This window comes from Tenrec ecaudatus, chromosome 16 (genome assembly GCF_050624435.1).
Source record: "Tenrec ecaudatus isolate mTenEca1 chromosome 16, mTenEca1.hap1, whole genome shotgun sequence".
Taxonomy (NCBI): domain Eukaryota; kingdom Metazoa; phylum Chordata; class Mammalia; order Afrosoricida; family Tenrecidae; genus Tenrec; species Tenrec ecaudatus.
Window position 1 is genome coordinate 82,408,217 of NC_134545.1, and position 22,349 is coordinate 82,430,565.

The 22,349-nt window shown below is 55.7% G+C and overlaps 1 protein-coding gene across 1 annotated transcript in view; it reads right to left on the minus strand.

Annotated features, from left to right (window-relative positions):
- Positions 1–22,349, minus strand: part of CRTAC1 (cartilage acidic protein 1) — a 164,258-nt gene that overhangs the window by 12,730 nt on the left and 129,179 nt on the right. The window contains exons 6-11 of the mRNA XM_075534506.1: positions 17,881–18,015; positions 14,272–14,417; positions 10,327–10,463; positions 3,727–3,809; positions 2,825–2,925; positions 2,416–2,584 (exon numbers count right to left, since the gene is read on the minus strand). Coding sequence (XP_075390621.1) covers positions 2,416–2,584; positions 2,825–2,925; positions 3,727–3,809; positions 10,327–10,463; positions 14,272–14,417; positions 17,881–18,015 — 771 coding nt within the window. The remainder of the gene's footprint in view (positions 1–2,415; positions 2,585–2,824; positions 2,926–3,726; positions 3,810–10,326; positions 10,464–14,271; positions 14,418–17,880; positions 18,016–22,349) is intronic.

Genomic DNA, 22,349 nt, shown 5'->3' on the forward strand with positions numbered 1-22,349 from the left:
AAGCAAATGTGGGGAAGAAAGCTGATGGTGCCTGGCTTTCAAAAGATATAGCACCTGGGGTCTTAAAGGCTTGAAGATAAACAAGCGGCCATCTAGCTGAGAAGCAACAAAACCCACATGGAAGAAGCACACCAGCCTGTGTGATCACAAGGTGTCGATGAGATCAGGTATCCGGCATCAAAGACCCAGAGCAAAAAATCATAATGTGAATGAGGGGGGCAGTGTGGAGTGGAGACCCAGAGCCCATCTGTCGACAATTGGACATCAGTCAGGGTCAGTGTAGCATGATGAAACATGCAACTTTCCTCTAGTTCCTTAATGCTTCCTCCCCACCCCACTATCATGACCCTAATTCTACCTTATAAATCCGGCTAGATCAGAACATGTACACTGCTACAAATAAGAGCTGGAAACACAGGGAATACAGGACAAATAAACCCCTCAGAACCAATAATGAGAATAGAGATGCCAGGAGGGGAAGGGAAAGGTGGGACAAATCACAAGGATCTACAAATAACCCCCTCCCAGGAGGATGGACAACAGAAAAGTGGGTGAAGGGAGACATCGGTCAGTGTAAGACATGAAAATAATAATTTATAAATTATCAAGTGTTCATGAAGGAGGGTGGGAGAGAAGAAAAATGAGGAGCTGATACCGAGGGCTCAATAGAAAGAAGATGTTTTTAAAATGATGGCAACAAATGTACAAATGTGCTTGACACAATGAATGCATGTATGGATTGTGATAAGAGCTGTATGAGCCCCCAATAAAATAATTTTAAATAAATAAATAAAAGGGATAACTTTAAAAATAAACAAAAACCCCAAAATCCAAATACCTGCTCATGCTAGGCCATAGGGCAGTGGGATTTTAGTTTTGTGAAGAAACTGTTCAACTGCTTTTCCAGAGTGACTGAGGGATTTTACATCTCCCCCTTCACCCCCCAGGGAGGTGTTAGGGAATCCAAGTTCTCCTCGTCCCTGCTGGTAGTGGGTATGGTCATTGTGGTTTATTTTAGCTGTTCTGGGCCTGGTGGTGTAGAGGTTACGTGTTGGGCTGCTACCTGCAAGGCCAGCAGTTCGAAACCACCAGCCAGCGCCATGGGAGAAAGACAGGGCTTTCTACTACTGTTGGGAGTTACAGTCTAGGAAACTCAGAGGCAGGTCTATCCTGTCTTATAGGGTCACTATGAGTTGGCATCAACTCAATGGCAGTGACTTTGTTTGGTTTTTAGTCTGAGTGTGTAGTGATATCTGATTAATACCACAGATATACTATATTTGCTTATGTATGTATGTATACGATTATGCATGTAGTCATTGCATTAGGTAAATCTGTTGTACAACCTTTGAGGAGTAAGGTGCGCCTGACCCAAGTCAGGTCTTTTCAATGGCCTCATAGGCATGTGAAAGTTGAGCGTTGGATAGGAAGACTGAAGAAGAATCGATGCATTTGAATTGCTGAGTTGGTGGAGAGTCTTGAAAGTACCATGGACTGCCAAAAGGGCAAACAAGTCTGCCTCGGATGAAGGACAGGCAGAGTGCTCTTGAGAGGTAAGGATGTCCGGAGTCCATCTCGTGTACTTTAGACATGCTGTCAGGAGAGACCAGTCCCTGGAGAAGGGCATCGTCTTGGTAAAGCAGAGGGGGCAGCGAAACAGAGGAAGGCCCTTGGCAAGATGGACAACGGGCTCAGGCAGAAGCACAATTGTGAGGAAGATGCCGGACCAGGTGGTGTTTCATACACGAGTAGCTGTGAGCCGGAACAGACGCGATAGCACCCAACAACCACATACATGTAAGCCCATGTCTATGTCGCATGTCTGTCTGTCTTTTACACATACACACATGAATTTTTAAAAGGCGGGGGGTAAGATTTTTTTTGGTCCTCAATCTAAAAGCCACTTTTTGCCTCCTTGGGAGGGACACCATTCTGTTGGGAATGTTATGGCTTCTCTACGCCTCTGTCCATGGGAAAACAGCAGGGTCTGATGAGACATTTTAAGCACTAGGCCAGCTCCCAAGAGGCCGGGAAACAGCTCATTTGGATAAGCGGGCAGCAGGCAGGGTCTGCAGAGCAAGGCCTTGGCCCAGAGGGACAGTCCACACTCTGACCTGCTGGTGGACCAGTGACTGAGGCAAGGATTGGGATGCGACCAAGATGGCCAGCATTTCCTGTCCCATCCACCCTGCGCTCGGGTTCCTGGGGATCTATTTTGGAAACATCAGCCACTGAGGACCCAACGGGGCCCAGCTCCACGCTGACAAGCTCGGCGTGACCTGAGCCAAGCGTCGTTGCCTCCAGGAGCCGGTGTCCGAGTAGCGTGCACACACCGGTCCCTGCAAGGTGCTCGGCTGTGGCTCCCTGAGCTGCTCAGCACCTTTGGGACTCACCACCCCCCAGGCCCCAACTCACCCAAGCCGAAGTGGGCCACAGGCTCCATCTCGCACAGGTAGCCCGAGCCCCCGTCGATGATCCTCAGGTGGGCCCCACTCTTCTTGGTGTACAGCACCACCTTTGCCCCCCTGGCGAAGGCACCGAACCGCGTCCTGGGCACGACTCGCAGCCAGTTGTTACTGAAGCCCTGGAGGGAGGGGCAAGGCCGATGCCCATGTAGTAGGTGGGGCAGGCAGGCAGAGGAGCTGGCTGGCGGGGAAAGGCGGGAGGAGATGCTGGTGGCCCCTCGTGGATGCCAGTGTTTGGGAAGAGGCTGAGAGACTCTACCCGGAGCCAGGCCTTCTCTGCCCTGGATGCCCGGAGCCAACTTGGCCACGGGAGGCCCTGGCTTTCTATGCTTTGCCCCACTCCCCGCAGCCCTGCCCACCTGATTCCCCCGGAAGACAGACAGCGGCTGTGCCATGGACTCTCCATGGGACAAGATGAGGTCCAGCATCCCGTCTCCATCGAAGTCCGTCACCACGCCCCCTGCGAGGACATGGATTTCATCACAGCCCAGGGCCAGGTGGGCTGCCCACAGCCCGGAGCGCAGGGGGCAGGAGGAGAGGAAGGGCCTGGGGTTGGGGGGAGGTGAGGATGGGGTGGGAGACTGGGACCCAGGCTTCGCACCACACCATGCGTGCCTCTGCTGCTGTGCCCGCAGCATCCCCTACCTCTCTGAAGGCTCGCGGGTGTGAACGGAGATGGTTTTTGAGGGCGATTCGGGCCAGGAGAGGGTCTCCCCCCCCTCCCCAGGGGCGCAGAGGGTGGGCGACTAGACTGGGCATCGGCTGGCCTATCGTGGACTGAATAACCCTCCCTATTGACATCTGCACAGCCTTGGTCCCCCTATCAAATGCTGGAGACTCCTGGTCTCCTTTTGGACAAGGGGAGACAATGGATGTAGAGAACAAGGTGCAGACAACGAAGTCGCTTTTCCAGGACTGTGTATCGGGCGGCCATGGCAAAAGCGGGTCTGGTGACTCTTGGCCCAGGGCTCTTTCTCTGAGTGCCTGGACAGCAGAGCCAGGCTGCAGGGCCTCCTGCCTGGGCATGGAAAAGATGCCTTCCTCTCCCCATCTTCTCACTGCAATGCCAACGTGCCCCAGAGAGCTCTCTCCATGCCCCCAGCAGCCCTGGGCCAGGAAGTGACCTTTCCCTCGGGGGAGGCCCACCTTTTCTCTTAACCTCAGCCCTCAGGGTGGAGGGCGAGCCCCAAGGAGCCCAGGTAAGGGGCCACTGCCCCACTGACCCCCCACCCCAGGACACTGGTAGGCCGAGGCTCCTCACCTGTGCCCCGGCCCTCAGGCTCCAAGGCATCTCCGGGGTTGAGCTCCTCTATGAGGGGGTCTCCATGCTCCCTGCGGATGACGCTGCAGAGAGGAGACAGGCCGTCCATGGACTGTCCTCGCGAGCCAGGCCCTGGACCTGCAGGCTGGCTTGCTCCAGCCTCTGTCCCCTGAGCATTCCCAGAGCCACCCTCCCCGCAACTCCGCACTAAGCCCCTCTGCACACAGACCCTGCCGACACCCTGGACGTCCCCTTCCCAGGCTTTAATTTATGTTGGTGAATATTGATTTTTCCCTTCTCTAATGGATGAATTATAGACAGGCGGGGGCAGGGCAGTTGATGGATGGGGAAGGGGTGGGGACACAACTCCCTTCAGCTGACCTTCACCCTCCTCCAAGGGGTCCCTGCCTCTCGGAGTTCTTCGTCCCACCCAGGTTCAAACCCCTCTCGAATGCCAGCCCCCCCGGACCTGCTCTGCGAGAAGCAGTCCTGCCCTCTGGCCTTTATCACGTCCTTGGCCTTTATCACGTTCCAGCTTGTGTTCAAGCTTGTATGAATGCATCTTATCTGCCCGGGTGGACTGCGAGCTGGCTGCAGGCCGGGCCCATGCATTATTCATCTCTCCATCCCCACAGCAGCCGGCTCTCTGGAGCTGCAAGCACGTGTCCGTGGGATGCCTGGGCAGGCTCAGAGGCAAAAGGGAAGAGAGGGTCTCTCTGGGCTGCAGGGGTCCCGTCTGGTTTGCACTCTGAGTCTGGGGCATTTAAGCTTCAGAGAAGTCTTCTGCTCTCTCTGTTCCTCCTACACGCAGCTTAGCTCAGCTCAGCTCAGCTCAGCTCGCTGCTGAGGGTACAGGTGGGCTACCGCTACCGGCTCCCCCCTCCTCATCCTCCTCATTAGCTATTCACACCCAGCTCGACACCTCTGGATGTGTGCTGCAGCGGTGGGGAACGGGGGGAAAGACATGGGTGTTCCACAGGATTCTGCCACTCCGTGTACCGTCAAATCATAGCGTGCACACTGCCCAGGGACCTGCGGTGCACCTGGTGCTCTGCAGGAGGAGGTGGGGGTCCCCTGCATCGGGTCACAGTGGCTGCAGGCCAGAGAGGGCTGCGGAATTCAGGGTCTCTGCTGGATGGAGTTGACACCGAGGAGTGTTGTTTGTGTGCCGGGGTGCACACCTGCTGCAGGGGCGCAAGCCCAGGCTTGCTGACTCCCGCCCCCATGCGTGTCCTGCAGGCTCTGCTGCAGCAGGGCAGGGGTGCTTCTTGGCTGAGGTGACGGAATCATGGGTTCTCAAGGATAAGCTCAGGAGCTCTGGGTGGTGCAAGCGGCTACTATGCTCAGCTGCCAACCATAAGGTTGGTGGTTCGAGTCTCAGAAGAAAGACCCGGAGATCTCCTTTAGAAAAAAGCAGCTACTATCAGAATTCCAAAAATAAACCACCTCACCGAGGTGATGGAGAGGGTCAAGCTAAAGACCCAGGGCCCATCCGTGAATAATGGGACGTCCCCGTGCAGAGGGGCTGCACGGAGGAGAAAATGCATCCAGGGGGCAGTTTAGCGCCAACGAAATACACAACCCTCTCGTTCTTTAATCCTTCCTCCCTCCGCTATTAGGGTCTCAGTCCAACCTCGCAATTCCCGCTAGCCTGGTGTACAGACAGTGGCACAGATGAGAGTTTCTAGTATATGGAATTCCGGGAAGACAAATCCCCTCAGGAACAATAATAGAAGCAACGATTCCAGGAGGATGGGGGAAGGGAAGGCGGAGGAAGGGGGGGGGGAGTGGATAGCAATGATGGGAGAACACCAGGATAGTAGGCGAAGGGAAAGAATGGACGGCGTTGGAGATGTATAAATAAGAACAACAATACAGAATGTATTAAGGGTTCGCAGGGGTGCCAGGGTGGGGGGGGGGAGGGGGCAAAGAGGAGCTGATCTCAAAGGGCTCAAGAAGAAAGATGATGTTTAGAAATTGTTGATGCCAATGATTGCACATGTCCGCTTGAGATAGCGGATGGATGGTTCATTATAATCTATGGAAGAGCCTCCCATAAAATGATTTATTAAAAAAAAAAAAAGCAAAGAAAAAGCAGCCACCGAGACCCCCTGGAGCCCAGTTCTACTCAGATCACACATGGGATCTTGAGAGTCAGAGTGGATCCCCAGGAACCAGAACTGCGTGTCACCATTGTGTGCAAGAGACTGGGCCAGGCCTGGGGGGCTGGCATGCCCCGGGAAGGATGGGCTCAGAGCCCCGGAGGGCAGCTGCCAAGTCATAGGGGACCCCAATGCAGAGTGCGGGACAGGGAAGGTGGACCCGAGGGGAGCACAGGGCTGGGGGGCTTGCTCAGGTTTAGGCAATCAGGAAAGACTTTTCAGAAGAGCCCGTGAAGCTGAGTCCGGAACTCGTGGAAACCCTGAGGGGCATGAGCGGACGCTTAACACACTGGCAGCTCACTGAAAAGGCTCTGAGAAGTGCCGTGGAAGAAAGGCCTGCAAAAGCAGCCCTGGTCACCTGGGGAGCACAGCTCCACCTGACACACCTGCCAGCCGGTTAGGACAGCTCGATGGCATGAGGAGTCACGCACAGGAGTTGGGGCTGCAGGGGAAGGCCCTGGGAGCTTGAGTGGGTGGGGATGTGGCCCGCCCTGCACACCCAGCAGCTGGCTCTGCAGGACAGGAACTAGGAGGATTCGAGGGTGGAGGGATGAGGACAGCTCAGAGGAGGTTTCCATGTGTAAGTAGGGTAACGGTGGGCCTGGGGCAGTTTCCCTTCCTGCCTGCTGTCCTGTTGCTATCATTCATTGCCTCCCTGTCCCGGTCCCGAGTGTCCTGGCTTGGGTGATGAATTCTCTGCCCACCCTAACTCATTGCCATCGAGGCAATCCCAACTCAGAGCTACCCCCCATGTGCTATTGAGTTTCTCAGGGCTGATGTTTTAGAAGACCACCAGGTCTTCTGAGTTGCCTCTGGGTGGACTGGAACTGCCAACCTTTGGGTAGCATCTCAATGTTTCATGTTTTGCCCTGCACTGGGGGGGGGGTGTCTCTCATTACCCTTAACAAAAACCTACTGCCATCTAGTTGATTCCAACTCATAGTGACTGTGGTAGTTACATAATCTGGTGTCAACTTGAGACTATTAAAAGTGAAGGGGTGGAGTGTAGCCTGTCAATCAGGTCACAGCTTGGTGACCTCATTTGAGGCGTGAAGGAGATGAATAGCGCACTGGAGACTAGATACACTCCCCCTCTGCTTGTCTCTCTGCGAGACATTCTTGTTGACAAGCCACATGGAGCTACACTGATGGAACCAGAGCCCTGGAGCTGGAGGAGCCACGTGGAGACTCACACTGCTTCCATTGCTACTGGATTTCCACCCACTGGCCTGTGATCTTCCTGCATTCAGCATCACTGCATGTGCTGCGTGAGTCTGAAGAGGAATTTATGGACTAGTATCAACAGAGTGGTTAATATCAGACTTATGGACTTGATCTGGACTGGGCTGGGGTGTCTTCTTAATAGACGATTGTTTGATAAAAAGTTCTCTCTTACACACACGAGTGTCTCTGGTCCACTCAGACGAACACAGTGAGCCTCTAGGGCAGAATAGAACAGTCCCCTGGGGTGTCCACGACTAACTCTGTCTTCCCTGGAGCAGATGGTTCCATCTTTCTCTCTGCAGCTCGTGGCCTGACGCCTGACCCCTAGCACCACCAGAGTTCCTTGCTGGTGGCTCTAACCTACTGACACGGAGGCTGTTCCGACTCACAGTGGCCCTGTGCGGGGTTTCTGAGATGATCAATATTTATGGGACAAACAGCCCCAACCTTCTGCCCTGGAGTGGCTGATGGGTTTGAAACCATTGATCTTAAGATCAGCAGCCCAAAGCCTACTCCCCCGTGCCACCAGAGACCTGCAAACCCACTGCCACTGAGTCGGTTCTGACTTATAGCAATCCTACAGAACAGAGTAGAACGGTTCATTTCAGTTCGTGAGGCTATATATCTTTTTGGGGGCAGAAGACCTCATATTTCTTCTTGGAAGTGGGTTTGAACCTCCGACCTTGTGAGTTAGTGGCCCAACAGAGCCACCAGGGCTCTTTAGGTACCATTAAAAGACTTGCAAACATAGGCGCACGTAGGCGCTGCATCTCTGGACCCAGGGGTCCATGAGGCTCTCTGTTCAGCGACAGGTGTGAAGCCCTTGCCCTGTGGGACAAGTGAGGTCATGGTTTCCAAAGCAGCAGCTGTGTGGCAGCCCCAGCTGTGGCCCTGCTCTCACTTTCCACTGCGTGCTCAGAACAGCCATCTGCCGCAGGGACCCGGGGCACTGCCACATACCTGGGAAGTGGCGTTTGCACCGCTGTGTGTCAGCCAACACACGCACCATGCGGTGGGCCCGTCTCCCTCCCAGCCTGCTCTGCATGACCAGAGGTTAGGAGCAGGCCTGTTCGGGGAAGGTGGGCAGTACCTGGTGCTCAGCACTGGGGCCCAGAGCACTGTGCTCCTTGGTGCTTGGGGTCCTGGCGAGCGACACTCTATTAGCCAGCGAAGGAAAGCGGTGTCTCTGTTAACGAGCAATTGATCTTCCGCAATTAATCTGGAAGTTGTGAATAAGCTTTTTGCAAGGCACCTAATTAGTAAATCTGGTGCCTTCAGGGGGTGATTACATCCGGTCAGGATTGATGCTTTGTTAATAATTATATTTTAAAACACGCGTAGGCACAGTGCTTGCTGTGTATTAATAGTTGAAGCCCTCCTGGGGCAAGTGGTGGGAGCCTTGGGGACTGAACAGTGGGGCAGGCCCGCTTCCTGGGTGCAAAGCACCCGCCCGGCCTTCCTCTCCCAACCCCATCCTCCACCACCCGCCTGTCTTTAGCCAGGAATGGGGAAGCCTCCAGGCACACAGGTCCTGCTTGGCTCCCCAGCAGTGCGCCCCAAACCAGTGAGATGAAAAATCCAGGAGGCCTAGTGATCCCTGCGCCCGAACCCTGAGAGGGGATGCTCAGCACAGAGAACAGGACAGTACACAGGATAGGACAGTTCTGGAGACGAGAGGGTGGGGCAGCGGTCTCTGAATCCCCCTCGGAAAAGAGCTCCTCAGAAAACCCGGTCCCCACACACAAAAAAGAAAACCCAGCCCCTTGCTCCCTGGGTTCCAGGTAAGATGATGGCAGCCCCTCCCATCTCTGTAACTGCCTTTCGCCCAGCGTCTCCTGAAGGCTGTCTTGCAGAACAGTGCTTCCCAGAGACCCTCTCGGAGAGAGATGCCCTGCGGCCCACCTGCTTGGCAGCACTCTGCCCGCCTTTGGGAAACCAACCCTGCCCCCTTACTCCAGCTATGTGTCTCCCAGAGCCCACGCGCGGTGATGCGTTCTGAGCGCGCCCATCGTGAGATCGGGCGCTCTGTGGTCTGGATGTTGGGCGGACGTGGCTCCGGCGAGAGCAGGGTTTCCTGCCTCCCTGATATCCTTCCCCAACCCTTTGTTTCGCTTCCAAATCCATGCTCCCCTTGGCCGCTGGCAGCTGCCATCACAGGCGCTGGCTCTGCTGCTTGCAGGAGCCACGCTGCCCTGCATGGTGATGTTATCCAAGGACCATTCCACAGACAGAGAATGCTACACCCTCCAGACGCGTGATCCGAGAGCCCGGGCACTGTGTGGGCTGAGAGGCAGCGAACTTTGTATTTGTCAGGAGGGAACGCCCACATGACAGCAACGATGGGACTCGCAGCTCAGGGCAGACTGTCACACACACCTGCAGTCTGACTACCGGGCGCCTGGGTCCTCACTCACTGCCATCGAGTGGGTCCTGACCCATCGTGACCCTATAGGACAGGGTAGAACTGTCCTTGTGGGTTTCCCAGACTGTAACTCTTTAAGAGCCTCATCTTTTTTCTGCAGAGCGGCTAGTGGTTTTGAACCGCTGACCTTGAGGTTAGTTAGCAGCCCAACTTGTAACCACTACGGCCCCCGGGCTCCCCAGCATAGGTGATACAGGTGATATGTAGACGGTATAGTTAGACTCCTGGCTGCACCATCACTTTGTACACTGGAGGCATGGGATTCCCGAGCTGTGTGCGGGAGGCTGCCCGTGGGATTTCTGAGCTCCGTTCCATGCAGCGCCTTCTGGGATCACTGACGTTGCGCGAGCAGATGTTATTTGGTGCAGGGCTGTTCTGAGCAGTTGAAAAGCTCCGAGAAGTTGCTTCAGTGAACAAGCCTGCCGGCCGCTGCTTCGCTTGGGTTTGCCCCAGCAGATCGGGCCCTGCGACCCCGTGTTCGGTGGTGTGGATTCCTATCCCAAAGAGCTCGCCTTTTGGCATGCTTAGGGCCACGTTTCCCTGCCACCGAGGCAGGCCAGCTCCTTGTCCAGGACCCGCCCTCTGTCCTCCTACAGCCTCTGGCTCAGTCTCTGCTCCACCCTGGAGGGACCTCTCCCCCTTTGCTCCCCTACTCCCTCTCCTCCTTTCCCTCCTTCCACCTGGACACGGCTCTCCTGGCCCCAAGACCCTGCCCTTCGGATTCCTAAGCCTTCCTCCCTGACCTCCCCCAGCTGCCAACATTAGCCGGCCGCGCCCGGGCTGCGCGGCTACCGGAAGAGGCGGTTGGCGGACGAACTGCGGTAGGCGATGTTGTTGAAGAAGACCTCTAGCTCCTGGTCGTTGTCGAAGTCGGCGGCGATGACTGTGCGCACCGGAGAGGGCATGGAGAACTTGGGTGAGGCGATGTCCTGGCGGAAGACAGGGTAGCCGGTCAGCGGGTGGACCCAGAGGAGTGGAGTGGGCGAGAGTCCCTTCTACTGGGAACAGGGGAGGAGGGTGCTCATCGAGAAGACATAGCGCCCACCCAACACCTCCTCTCTCCTCTCCCTGGCATGGGGCCTGCGTGGCGGGGTGCAGGAGCACACGTACCCCGGGCTGTTTGTCGGAGGGCAGAGGCACACCTCACGACTGCAGGTCACACCAGCAAGCTCTTGGTCCTTGCCGACCCTGATCACGTAACCCTCCCGTCAGCCCCGTGAGTTAGGGCGGACATGAAATCAACCCGGCCTCGCTACCAGTGAGTCGATTCTAATTCACAGCAACCCTGCAGGACGGGGCAGAACAACCGTTTCTGAGACTGTCACTCTTTACGGGAGCAGACAGCCCCATCGTTCTCTCCCGGGGCAGCTGGTGGGTAGGAACCCCAGACCGTGCTGTTGGCTAGCAATCCAGCATGAACCCACTGATCATGGGGCTTTCGGGCAGACATTAGCTTTCCCATTTTACAGGTGAGGGAACTGAGTCCCGGGAAGGAGGGAGGGCCTGCCCTCATCTTGGCTAATGAGTGAGGTGGTGAGAGCTGGGTGTCAGCTGGGGGCCAGGTGCATGCAAACCTTGGCTCCTTCTGGTTGGCTGACTGGCCAGGCGGCTGGCTGTGTGATCTCAGCCCTTTGAATACCACTTTCCCTGGCAGTCCCAGGAGGATAATAATAGGCCTTGAGGACTGCATGGGGGGGAGGAAGGTAAACTCCTGGCACCGAGGAGACCTAAACTGAGCTCCGCTCCAACCTGAGCAGACTGACTGTCTAGGAAGTGGCCCTGGCAGCCCTTAGCTGTGGCTTTTGCTGCCTCTGTTAGCTGATGGTGTGATTTTCAAGGGCTCCTTCACGTTTTCTTTTTCTTTTAAGAGGGTGCAGTATTAAATAGACCTGCCTATGGGATACTGAATACCCCAGCGGGGACCCCACAGTGCTGGCAGGGCTTTGGGTAGACTTGTCAATGGTCCGGAGGAGCTGTGTTGGGCCTGAGAATACCCCTTACAGCTGGGTTGTCCCTTCAAGACGCTGGGAGCCCATCTGAATGCCCAGCCCTCGTGGAGGAGGGGCTGAGGAGGGGTGGGTCAGTGTCTCTGGGCCTGCCTCCCTGCTCCTCCGCTTGGCCCGGCCACCAGGGCCTCCTGCTGCAGGAACTGGCACTGTCTTATGGGCACAGTAACGAGGTTGATTAAGAAACTGCTCCATTGACCTGGCTGAGCAGGGCCTGAAGAGCTTGGGGAACCAGGAGACCTCCGGATCTCTAAGTCATTATGATCCTATCGATCTTATAAAAATGACAATCTCCAGAGCCCCCTGGGGTCACCCCACTGGACGCCGGGGCTTCCAAGGTAGTGTATGGATGGCATTAGCATAGTCCTTGCACACGGGGGGGGGGCCCTGATAGATGGGGTGTTCATGATTATGATAGGTGCCCTATGGGCTCTGGGAAGGAGTTCCAGAAAGTTAACAGGGTCCCTCAGCCTTGGCCCTCCTGGCGTTGTGGGTGGGCTCGGCCAGTGTGGAAGGACCCCCATTGGCATAGCTGGTTACACTCGGGGTTGTTACCTGCAAGGCCTGCGGTTTGAGACCATCAGCCACTCTTCAGGAGAGAGACAAGACTTTCTACTCCCGTAAAGAGCTACCATTGCCTTGGAAGCCCACAGAGGCAGCTCAACCCTGACCTAGAAGGTGACTAGAAGTTGGAATCGACTCGATGGCCATGAGTTTGGTTTGGTTTTTGATGTCCCCGTGGCAGGGGGACTACCCTGTGCTTTGTAGGATGTTTAGCGGCATCTCTGGTCTTGAATTACTAGATGACAATGGAACCCCGGTCCCAGTGTGACGACCAGTCATGTCTCTGGACATGGTCAAATGTCCCCTGGTGAGGGTGGGGTGTGTGTGTGTGTGGTCAAAAATGCCCCTGGTGGAAAAGCACAGGGATAAGATAAGAGGGAGATGACGTCCAAGGGTCCAGGGTGGAAAACTTTGGAGACTGATTATGGTAGCAATTGTACAATTCTGTTTGATGCGATTGAACTGTAGAATGGTATGACATATGTATTAACTCCTAAGTTACAGCAAATTAAAACGAAACAAAAGGATCGATCCAGGAATGGGTTTGGGGCTCACACTGAATCCTAGCGGCAACATCATGGCCCGACACTCACCCCCAGGAAGGGACCACAGAAGATACAGGTGCTATATAGCAAGGTGTGGTGCAGAATTTAGATGGTGCTCGGCTCTTGCATAGAATAGCGTCTGGGCTCTTAAAGGCTCGTCTCCACACAAGCAGCCATCTAAGAGAGATGTCGATTGCATGGAGGAAGCACACCACCACCAGTCACTGAAGGACTGTAAATCATACAACCCGGTATCAAAGGAGGGGTCACGATCAGAGGCTGACTTGTGAGGCTGATGTGCAGAAGCAATGGATGACAGTGAATGCCCAAGATCCATTAGTGGAACTATGAAGGAAATAAGCCTCTGAACTCCCCCTATCTAAAATTGAGAGAGGGGAGGAAAGTGGTCATTAAACAGAGTGCTTGGGAGAGGGGCGTATTGAAGGTCAAAGGCATAAATCTGACTTGAACAGCTAAAACTTTGTCAGTAGATTCCCCAACTGATCCCCCAGGCTGGACCTGGTCTGGTTTCTAAAACGTGTGTATTTTTGGTTTGTTGTTCATGTTAGAGTGTATCTCAGAGGTGCTCTATCCTTGGAGGTCGCCCTCCTGAAGCTGTGCTGTATGCTTTCCGTGTTTCCCTCTATGACACTCAGGATTGATGAACCTATAGGGGCAGGAAGTAGCATAAGGGTTGTGGGGGTGGGACGGGGGTAAGAGTGGTGGTGGTGGGTAAGTGGGAGACGATGAGGAAGAAATCGAATGTTTGGAAACTGGCTGTGGTAGCAATTGTACATTTCTGCTTGACGCGACTGAAATAGGATACGATATAGGCATTACATCCCAACTAAAAAGGTGGTGGGGGGGGGTGAATGAAGATGAAATCATTCAAACCCAGGATCCACTGTCCCGCCACTCCAGAGCTGAGCATGTGCAGAGGGAGCTCTCAGCAGTGGCCTCTCTGTGGACACAAGAGCACAGACTGGACTTGCTCACACCTTTGGGGCTTTGGGAAAAATCTAGGTTCTTCCGGGAACAACTTGACTCCCAGGAGTCAGCCTCAATGTGAGAGCCAAAACTTCAGCTCATGCTGGTGGCACCTCATTACTGCCACCAAGCAGCCCTGCTGGGGGATTCCCTGGCATCACATGGGGGTGGCAGAGACGGAGTGGTGGGTGGTGGGGGCACAGAGGTCAAAAGCCCTTGTGGACCATGTGACCTCAGGTGGCTCTGTGGCTTCATCCTCCCCTGCACTCCTACCACCGCACCCTGGGCCTGACCCTCACTTTGGTAAGTTCAGGTCAGGGCTACAGAGCCCCCAGGAAGGACGGCTTGACTCCCCTGCCCCCCCTTGACCAGAGGAAGGACAGACCTTGCAGACCCTGCCTTGCTCAGCATGCCCCTGCCCACCTTGGGAGAGGTTCCCCTCTGCTGCTCTCTCAGCTTGCTCTAGGCACTCTAGCGTCTACAGCAGACCCTCTTGGAAGCCTGCTACCTCCTTGTCTCGGATCCCCCACCTGCCCCCGGGGCTCTGGAGAGGCTTAGCGCCTTCTCATTCTGGAGGGAGGTGCGGGGAGAGCAGAGGGCTGGCATGGAGAGCAGGAGGGCCCGTGCCGTCTTACCCGGAAGCGGACCTTCCCGTGGGCGCTCATCTGCAGGTAGAGGCGGTGGGGGCCGTTCCAGTTGCCGTAGACGATGTCCACCTTGCCGTCTCGGTTGAAGTCGGCCAGGGCGACACCTCGCCCATGCTGGTGGGGGTCGTCCACTCCTGCAGAGGGAATGGCAGGCAGGATCCCTCAGGGCACCACCCCCTGCTCGCCTCTTGGCCCTCGCCTTGCTGGAGCTCCAGGAAGAGCAGGGATGGCGGGCACTCCCCTAAGGTCCCTGCTCCTAGTGCCTGGGGTTGTGCTCTCAGAAGTTCTCCCCAGGGTGGAAGTGGGAATGGGCCACCCAGTTGTAAAGGGGACCAGAGACTTGGTCTCCAGATGTGTGTGCCCTGTAGGCCCTCAGATTTTGATCCATTTGGGGTTCGCATGGGCATTGTTAGTGTGGTTGGTTACTGGTTGGGCTGTGGACCACTAGGTCAGCAGTTTGATTCCACCGGTTGCTCTGAGGGAGAAAGATGAGGCTGTTTGCTCCCATAAAGACTCACAGCCGGTAAAACCCAAGGGGCAGTTCAATGTTATCCTGCAGGGCGGCTGTATGTTGGAATCCCCATGCTGGCGATGGAGAGGAGGCCGGTAAGACTGGTGAAAATGTAGGATTGAAGTTCCTTTCAGCCACTGAGCCGTCCCTCTGAGAAACACAAACCAAATGAACCCAAAGCCACTGCCATCGAGTCGATTTCGATTGAGGGTGTCTCTCCATCGGTTTCTGAGGCTGCAAAGCCTGCGCAGGAGCAGACTGCTTTGCCTTTCTCCTACAGCGGGGCAGGTGGTGTTGAACTGCTAACCATGCAATTAGCAGTCCCATACCTTACCCACAAGGCCATCAGGACTCCTTCACCCGTCCTCCAAAACCCCCCCACCTCATTGCCACAGAGTCAATGCTGACTCCCATCAACCCTGTCTGTAGGTCAGGTACAATGGTCCCAGTGGGTTTCAGAGACTGTAACTCTTCAGGGGAGTAGAAAGTCTCATCTTTCTCCCTCAGAGCGACTGGTGGTTTTGAACTGCTGACCTTGCAGTTAGGAGCAAGGTGCTCCAAAGGGGGGCGGGTGGTGTCAGTCTTTTGGTTATTCAGTGGCATCCCAGTGATCTTGGGACAAGTTTGGATTCCTACCCGGGGGTCAGGAGCCCTGTCTGAGGGCACCCTTGCCCACTCATCTTACCTGGCATCCTTTTCACTCCTCCAGTGCACCAAGCTCTTTTCGGTGCTCCAGCGGGTCCCTCCCACCTGGAGTGCTCCACCAGCCCCTGGGTACCTGCCTCCCAGTTATCCTCCTGCTCTGTGAGCAAGCGCCATCTCCCCAGGGAGCCTCTCCCACCTCACACAGCCCCCTCCCACCCTAGAGCCATCTGTTCTTTCCCTCAGAGCCTCTCTCCCTCCTGCAACTCGGCTGGCCCTGTCTGGGACCTGGCTCTCCCCCCAGCCCTGTGCCCCAGGGGCCGGGGCTGGCCTTTCTGTCCACTCGAGCTGCCTGGGTTTCTGGGTCACAGCCTGCTGCCACCTTGCAGGCCGTACTAAATACTAGCTGAATAAGGACTAGGCACAAATCGTGGGACAGAAAGGAGCTAACTGGGGATGCTGGTGACTGTGGTGGAGGAACGGTGTGGTCATGGAGGAGTGACCGGCAGCGAGGGGTCCAGGGAGGCCCTGAAGGAGGCGAGTGTGACTGATGCAGGGCACTGATGCCACGCCCAGCCTCTGCCAGTGTCCCTAGGACTGAGCTGATCCTACTGGCAGGGTGTGGGGTGGCTCTGCCTGGAATGACAGCCTGGCACCATCTGTACCCCTCACTGCCCCTGCAGGCACTGAGCAGAGGGATGCGAACTCAGCCCTGACCTTGCTCCCTCCTCGCTGACTGTAAGAGGTCGTCAGACCCTCGGACCTGGCGAGGGACAGGACAATACATTGGGGTGGGGAACCACAGCTCTCACCAGCTGCAAATGTGGGTCCCTTGAAGGTAGAGGCCAGGTGAAGGCGGGGCTGGGGCGCATAAGACGGACCAGACCGAGCGGGCCTGGTGGAGGAGAGGCAGGGCAGCCTAGCTTGACCGAGAGGGTCTGCCAGGCAGCGGAGCAGTCTCCGAGCCCCGGGATTGCGCCTCCATCCACTGTGGACGAGCCTCCCCAGCCAGAGTGCCGGTGGCCCTGTGCATGGGGGCCCATTCCTCTCCTATCTATGAAGCACCTTGACAAGGAGCCGGTTCCTTTTCGCGGGAACAATCGGTGCCAGGCTGCCTTTCACAGCAGCATCTGTTGGGGTGATGAATGCCCTCTTGACATGTCTTGTTAAACCCCTGCAATCATTCTGACTTGCAATTACGGGCCTCGCACCTCTCCTCTCTCCTCCCGCCTAGTACCTTCTCCCGCTCCAACGTGCTCGCTCACCTCTGTTCCCATCTCTCTAACACCTTATCAAATCCTCTAGGTTTCCACCCCCCACCCCTGCTCTGATTTCTTGGCAACAAGAAAAACCGGCTGCTAGAGTATTGTGCTGGGGAGGGGAACAGGCCAGGGGAGCTGCCTGCAACTTTAATTTTGCCAGATGTGGGGAAGAGAATTGGGGTGGGAACGGGCTGGCACGGAGCTTGGGGTCCTGGGCCCAGGGTTTCCGATTGGGGCAGCGAGCGTTCCCATGTCAGAGAGAACGGGCTGGCATGTGCTTAGGGATTCGAGGCTACCTGCCACCAGGAGCTTTTGGGGAGCTCATCTATGTGTCCAGCTCCCCACGCACCTCTTCTGTCGGAGCCCAGAGCCCCCCTCATTGACCCCAAGGAGAAGGTGAAATCAAACCTCTCGCTCGACTGGAAAGGAAGTGGGTAGGGAGAAGTGGTTGGAGAGTGGCTGGGTGAATAGTTGGATACTGTCACCCAGTTCCCGGAGCCCACTGAGCCAATTACTGCACACCACGCCAGAGGCCGAGGAAGCACAGCCCAGTGGCACAATTAAGCAACATAATGGTGACAGTCAGGCTGAGTGCTGAAGGGTAAACATGTTCTGCAGATAGGGCAGGTAGTGGGAATGGCAGGTGCAAAGGCCCTGGGACAGACAAAGGATGAGCATGCAGAGAGGATGGGAGGGAGGCCGGCCGGGTTGGGAGATGGGTACCTTTCTATATGGGTTTTATCCTACTTTCCACTGTGGCTGTTTGTTTAGCTGGCTGGTTCCCCTTCTAGAATGTCAGTGTTGTGTGTGTGTGTGTGTGTGTGTGTGTGTGTGTGTTGGTGTTTTGGCTTCATTCCAGCTTCACACACACTTAGCAAGGACTCAATAGATGGTGATTGGATTGAGCAGAATGTTTCCAATAAATACGGGAGGGGCTGAGTTGCGGGCAAGCAGTGCGGGGGAAACTGACGGGAAGACACAGTGGACAGGACTCGGCAGGGTGGGGCACCAGCTGGTTCTTGGTGTTGGGAAGCGATAATGGTCAGGACCTGCAGACCTTCCCTCCCCCACAGTAAACACCCTCACCCTCACCTGGCTAGAGGCTTGGGGGGATGTGGAACGGGACAGTGATTGGTCCTACTGGGTTGGGCCGGGGCCAGGGCGGCAGGTGTGGTCACTCACCAGCACTGGCCGCAGCATCCACAAAGGTGCCGTCACCCCGATTGTGGAAGAGGAAGTTGGGCCCGTTCTCGTTGTCACAGAAGATGTCAGAGGCGCTGCTGCTGAGGATGGGGCCCACGCTGACTCCCCGGCCACCTGGGAGAGGACAGGGACCCACCGTGAGGGAGAAGCAGAGCCAGGATGGAACGCGGGATGGGCCCGGCCCCTGAGGCCGGGGGAAATGACTTCAGGCCCCTTTCCAAAGAGCCTGGGGAGATCTGACCGTTCCACCGCTGCCCCTGCCTGGAGCCAGTGTGAACACTGGATGAGGCAGGTGAAGGGCAGCGGCACAGGGGTGTGTGCCCAATGCACTCCCAATTCTGTGCCCAAGGGAAGGCTCCGGGGCACCACACAGACGCCTTCCATCCCTTTCTAAAGAAACAACAAATCCAAACTCACTGCTATCGAGTCGACTGGACTCATAGCCCTGTGGGTCTCCGAGAGAGTAGACAGCCTCATTTTTCCCCAGTGGAGCGGCTCGTGGCTTCAAACTGTAAACCTTGGGGGTAGCAGCTCAGTGCACTGCTCACTACCCCACCAAGGGCTTCTTCTGAGCCACGTGGCTGGATTACAGTGACCCGCCACCACGTTGTTCACATCACAGATTCCCTGACATCCCTCCTGTGCCCTCCCCCAGCCAGACAGCCAACCCAAAACTCACTACTAGCGAGTCAATTCTGACTCACAGTGACCCTTCTAGAAAGAGTAGAATGACCCTGAGATTATAACTCTTTCTAGGAGCAGCAAGCCTCATCTCTCTCCCACAAAGTGGCTGGTGGGTTCGAACAGCTCACTTTGCAGTTAGCAGCCCAACACTGAACCCACTATGCCACCAGGGATCCCTCAGTCGCACCCATGCTGGTCGAGACCAAGGGTGGGGTGTAGTCCTGTTTCAAAGATCAGTGGGCAGGTAAGCCTGATGTGGTACAGGGATGTTCGCTTCCTTGGCTTGGTCTGATGGGTCAGTAATTGGGCACACCCCACATGCCCATAGTCAGCAAGTTAGGGTACACCCGCTTAGGATTCTGCAGCTACTAAAAAGACTGCACCGATCCATATGTATTGACTGGGAGGAGTGCCCAAGATACACCATTGAGTGAAAAACAAAAAACCCAACAATACACCAAGTCATAGTATTACAGAATCCTATGCTTCTTAGGGGAAAAACCAATAGAAAAATGCCTACTCTTTCCGACTATACCTGTTTATGTGAACTTGTGTAAGTATAGAGAAAAACGAGCATCCACCCCTGGGCTGTGAACACCGGCCACCTCCGGCTGGCCTTTGCACGTCTGTCCTGTGTGGTGGGTTGAAACGAGAATTGCTTCTGCAGTGTTCAGAACAGAAACTGCAAAACAGCGGCATAGTTAAAACGGGAAGAACCAAATGCCGCCAGTTCTCCAAGGGGCTGAGTCTCTGGATCAAACCGTGTCCCTAAGTCCAACCAGGAGGCTACTTGAACAGACCGCCTCCAGCCCATGCGTTTCAAATACCCACCCCCGGAGCACTCATCTGCGCCAAAGCCAGCTATCTTCCCTCACCCCAGCCCCCCAATGCCGGAAACTGCCTGGCCAGGCCCAGGACATGGGGACCGGGCCCAGCGTGGCTCCTTACAGACTGTGCATTGTTGGTCAACTTATGGTACCCCAGCAGCAGTTCAAAACCATCAGGCACTCTTTTGGAGAAAGACGAGGCTTTCTGCTCCAGTAAAAAGTGACAGCCCCAGGGCAGGTCTACTCTGCCCTACAGGGTGGCCATAAGTCAGCATTGACTCCCTGGCAGTGACGAGGGAGGCGCTTGAAGGAGCTTGTTGGCGTTGTGGACAACACACTGGGCTCCTAACGATAAGGGCAGTGGTTGGAACCTACCGGGCACTGCTCCGTGGGAGAGAGACGACTCTCTGCTCCTGCAGGGATGCACAGTCCTAGAAATCCCATGCAGAGCTGCCCTGAGTCAGAACTGCCTGGATGGCAGTGAGGTTAAGGAGCCCCGGGGCTTTGGGCATGGGGCTGCTCAGCATAACCTTCGAGGGGCTTCTCTGTGGGAGAAAGGGAAGGCAGTCTGCCGCCGTGAAGGTGTACAGCCCCCAAACTCTCTTTGGACTTGCAATGGTTGGAATTGACTCCATGGCGGCGGCTTGCTTTGGGTTGGTTATCAACCTGTGTTCTCATTTGTAGGGGGGTCATCTGACCTGCCAGTCTCTACCTTAGGGGCTTGGAGGGAAACAAAGAGGGGACAGGGTTTGGGGAAGGCGCCCCTGTGGAATGCTGCCGGGGGTGCTAAGCAGACTATGCACAGGTTTGTCTGTGGTAGTGGGAGCGGCTCATCAGAACAGTCTGGAAGAACCTGATTGGCTTAAACAGTAGCCGGGCAGGCGGTCAGCCTGCAGACCTGCAGTGGTGAAGACTGCACTCACATCCCTCCCCCCCTCCTGGGGACAGCGCTTTCCCCAGCGTGACTCTAAAGTGCGACTCTGCTGATGCACACAGGTCCTTTGGCCCCCAGGGCCCTCCCGGAGGGGATCAGAGTCCTTTCTGGTGGCCAAGGCCAGGGCTGGGCCAGGGGAGGGTGCTGTCACTGCCCCTTAAAGGAGCCTCTATGTGTCGGCTGGCAGCTGTCCTCGCCTGGGTAGTCCCTCCAGACACCAGCTCAGGAGCGGGCCTTGGCCAAGGGCCCTCCATCTTCCCGAACCCCCGGAAATTCCAAGTGGGGCTCAGGGACCCACTGCCACACAACTCCATCCTTCTTTGCCACTCCAGCATCCTCCAATTTCCTCTCTGCCTCTGGCCCCCAAGCTGTGACACATTCCCTTCATTTTTTACAAAGCAGGTTACTTCCCTTTTGGACAAATTTCTAAATCTTTCTAATTAACTAATTGGGTTGGGTTGAAGCCTTGCACCATTTGTAACCTGTAATTACTAGAAAATTGCCATGGTAACCACACTACTAATTAGTGACAATTTATTGCCATGGCAACCGGACCATAACAGAGATGTTACCCACAACTCCTTCTTGGCAAACTCGCTACCTGGTTGGGGAGCAGGTGAGGCGACGGATGGTTGGGGAGCTGGCCTCTGGAGCATGGATGAGGCAGGCTCAGGATGTGGGGCTAAACAGGGGGCTGAGCAGGGGGTGGGGTGGGGGTGGGCAGCAGCCGGGTGTCCGAGGCCTAGGGGATACCCTGCTCCCAGGTGGAATGCCCAAGGCCTCGGGAAACCAATACAACCCATCCATCGTGAATGTAGCCTGGCACTCCCCCTGCCTGCCCGTCCCTGACACACAGGCCGGATTCAGTAAGAGCCTCTACCAGGGCCTCCTTCCTCTCCATCTGTTCCTATCCTCCTCCTTCATACCCACCCTCTCCTCCTCCTCCCAAGGGTGTAGCACACATCTAAGGAACTCTGCGGGTGCAGTGGGGAAACGCTTGGCTGCTAGTCAAAAGGTTGGCAATTTGAACCCACCCAGAGGCTCTGCAAGGAGCTCTGGGGGCGTAGTGCTTATACGTTGGGTTGTTAACCACAAGGTCAGCAGTTCGAAACCACCATTCGCTCTAAGGGGAGAAAAATGATTGTTATGGTCTATGAAACCCACCAGGGCTGTTCTACCCTGTCCTAAAGGGTCGCTGTGTCGACATCAGCTAGATGGATGGCAGGGAGTTTGAGTTTAGGAGGGGCTGCAGGAGGCAGCTGGTGGCCTGCCTTTGCCACAGTTACCACTAAGAAAACACCATGGGGCAGTTCCCCTCTGTTGCATGGGCTCAGGGAAAGGCTGCCCAACTAGGTAGGTAATCATGGGCTTACTTTACATACGGGGCACTCCATCCCTGCCAGGGACCTCACATTTGAAAAGAGGCTTCATTCTGGCAGAAGGTGCTGTGGGGTTGGGAGAGAGGCAGAGGCTAGCTGATTGAGAAGCAGAATCTTTGATGTGCTGGAAAAAAAATGTGAAATGGTTCGCTACAGATTCGCAGGTAAGCACAATAAGTGTGTGCTTACTTGGTGTATTGGGTAATCCAACATCACATGGACCCACTCTGAGTCAGAGTCCACTCGGTAACCTCCAACCACAACAATACGGTGCTAGGTGGGTGTGGTAGTTACATAATCTCTTGTCAACTTGCGGAGGGGTGTGGTCTAGCCTGTCATTGCGCCTTGATATAAAGCTCTCTCTTACACATGTATGAGTGTCTCTGGATTTGTTTCTCTAGTCCACCCGGACGAACAGTGGGCGGCTAGGACTGGCTTCTGCCTTGGAGAGGGATGCCCCGGGGTGTGGGGGGTAACGCCACCTCTGTGCGGGAATGAGGCCCTTCCTATTTGAGGCCAGCACCGCTTCTGGGTGTTGAGGCTGGAGGAGCAGCTCTGGGTGTGGGGAAGGCCAGGGTGGGGGATGGGGAGTCCAAGTTTGAGCTGTGTGACCTTGGGTACGGC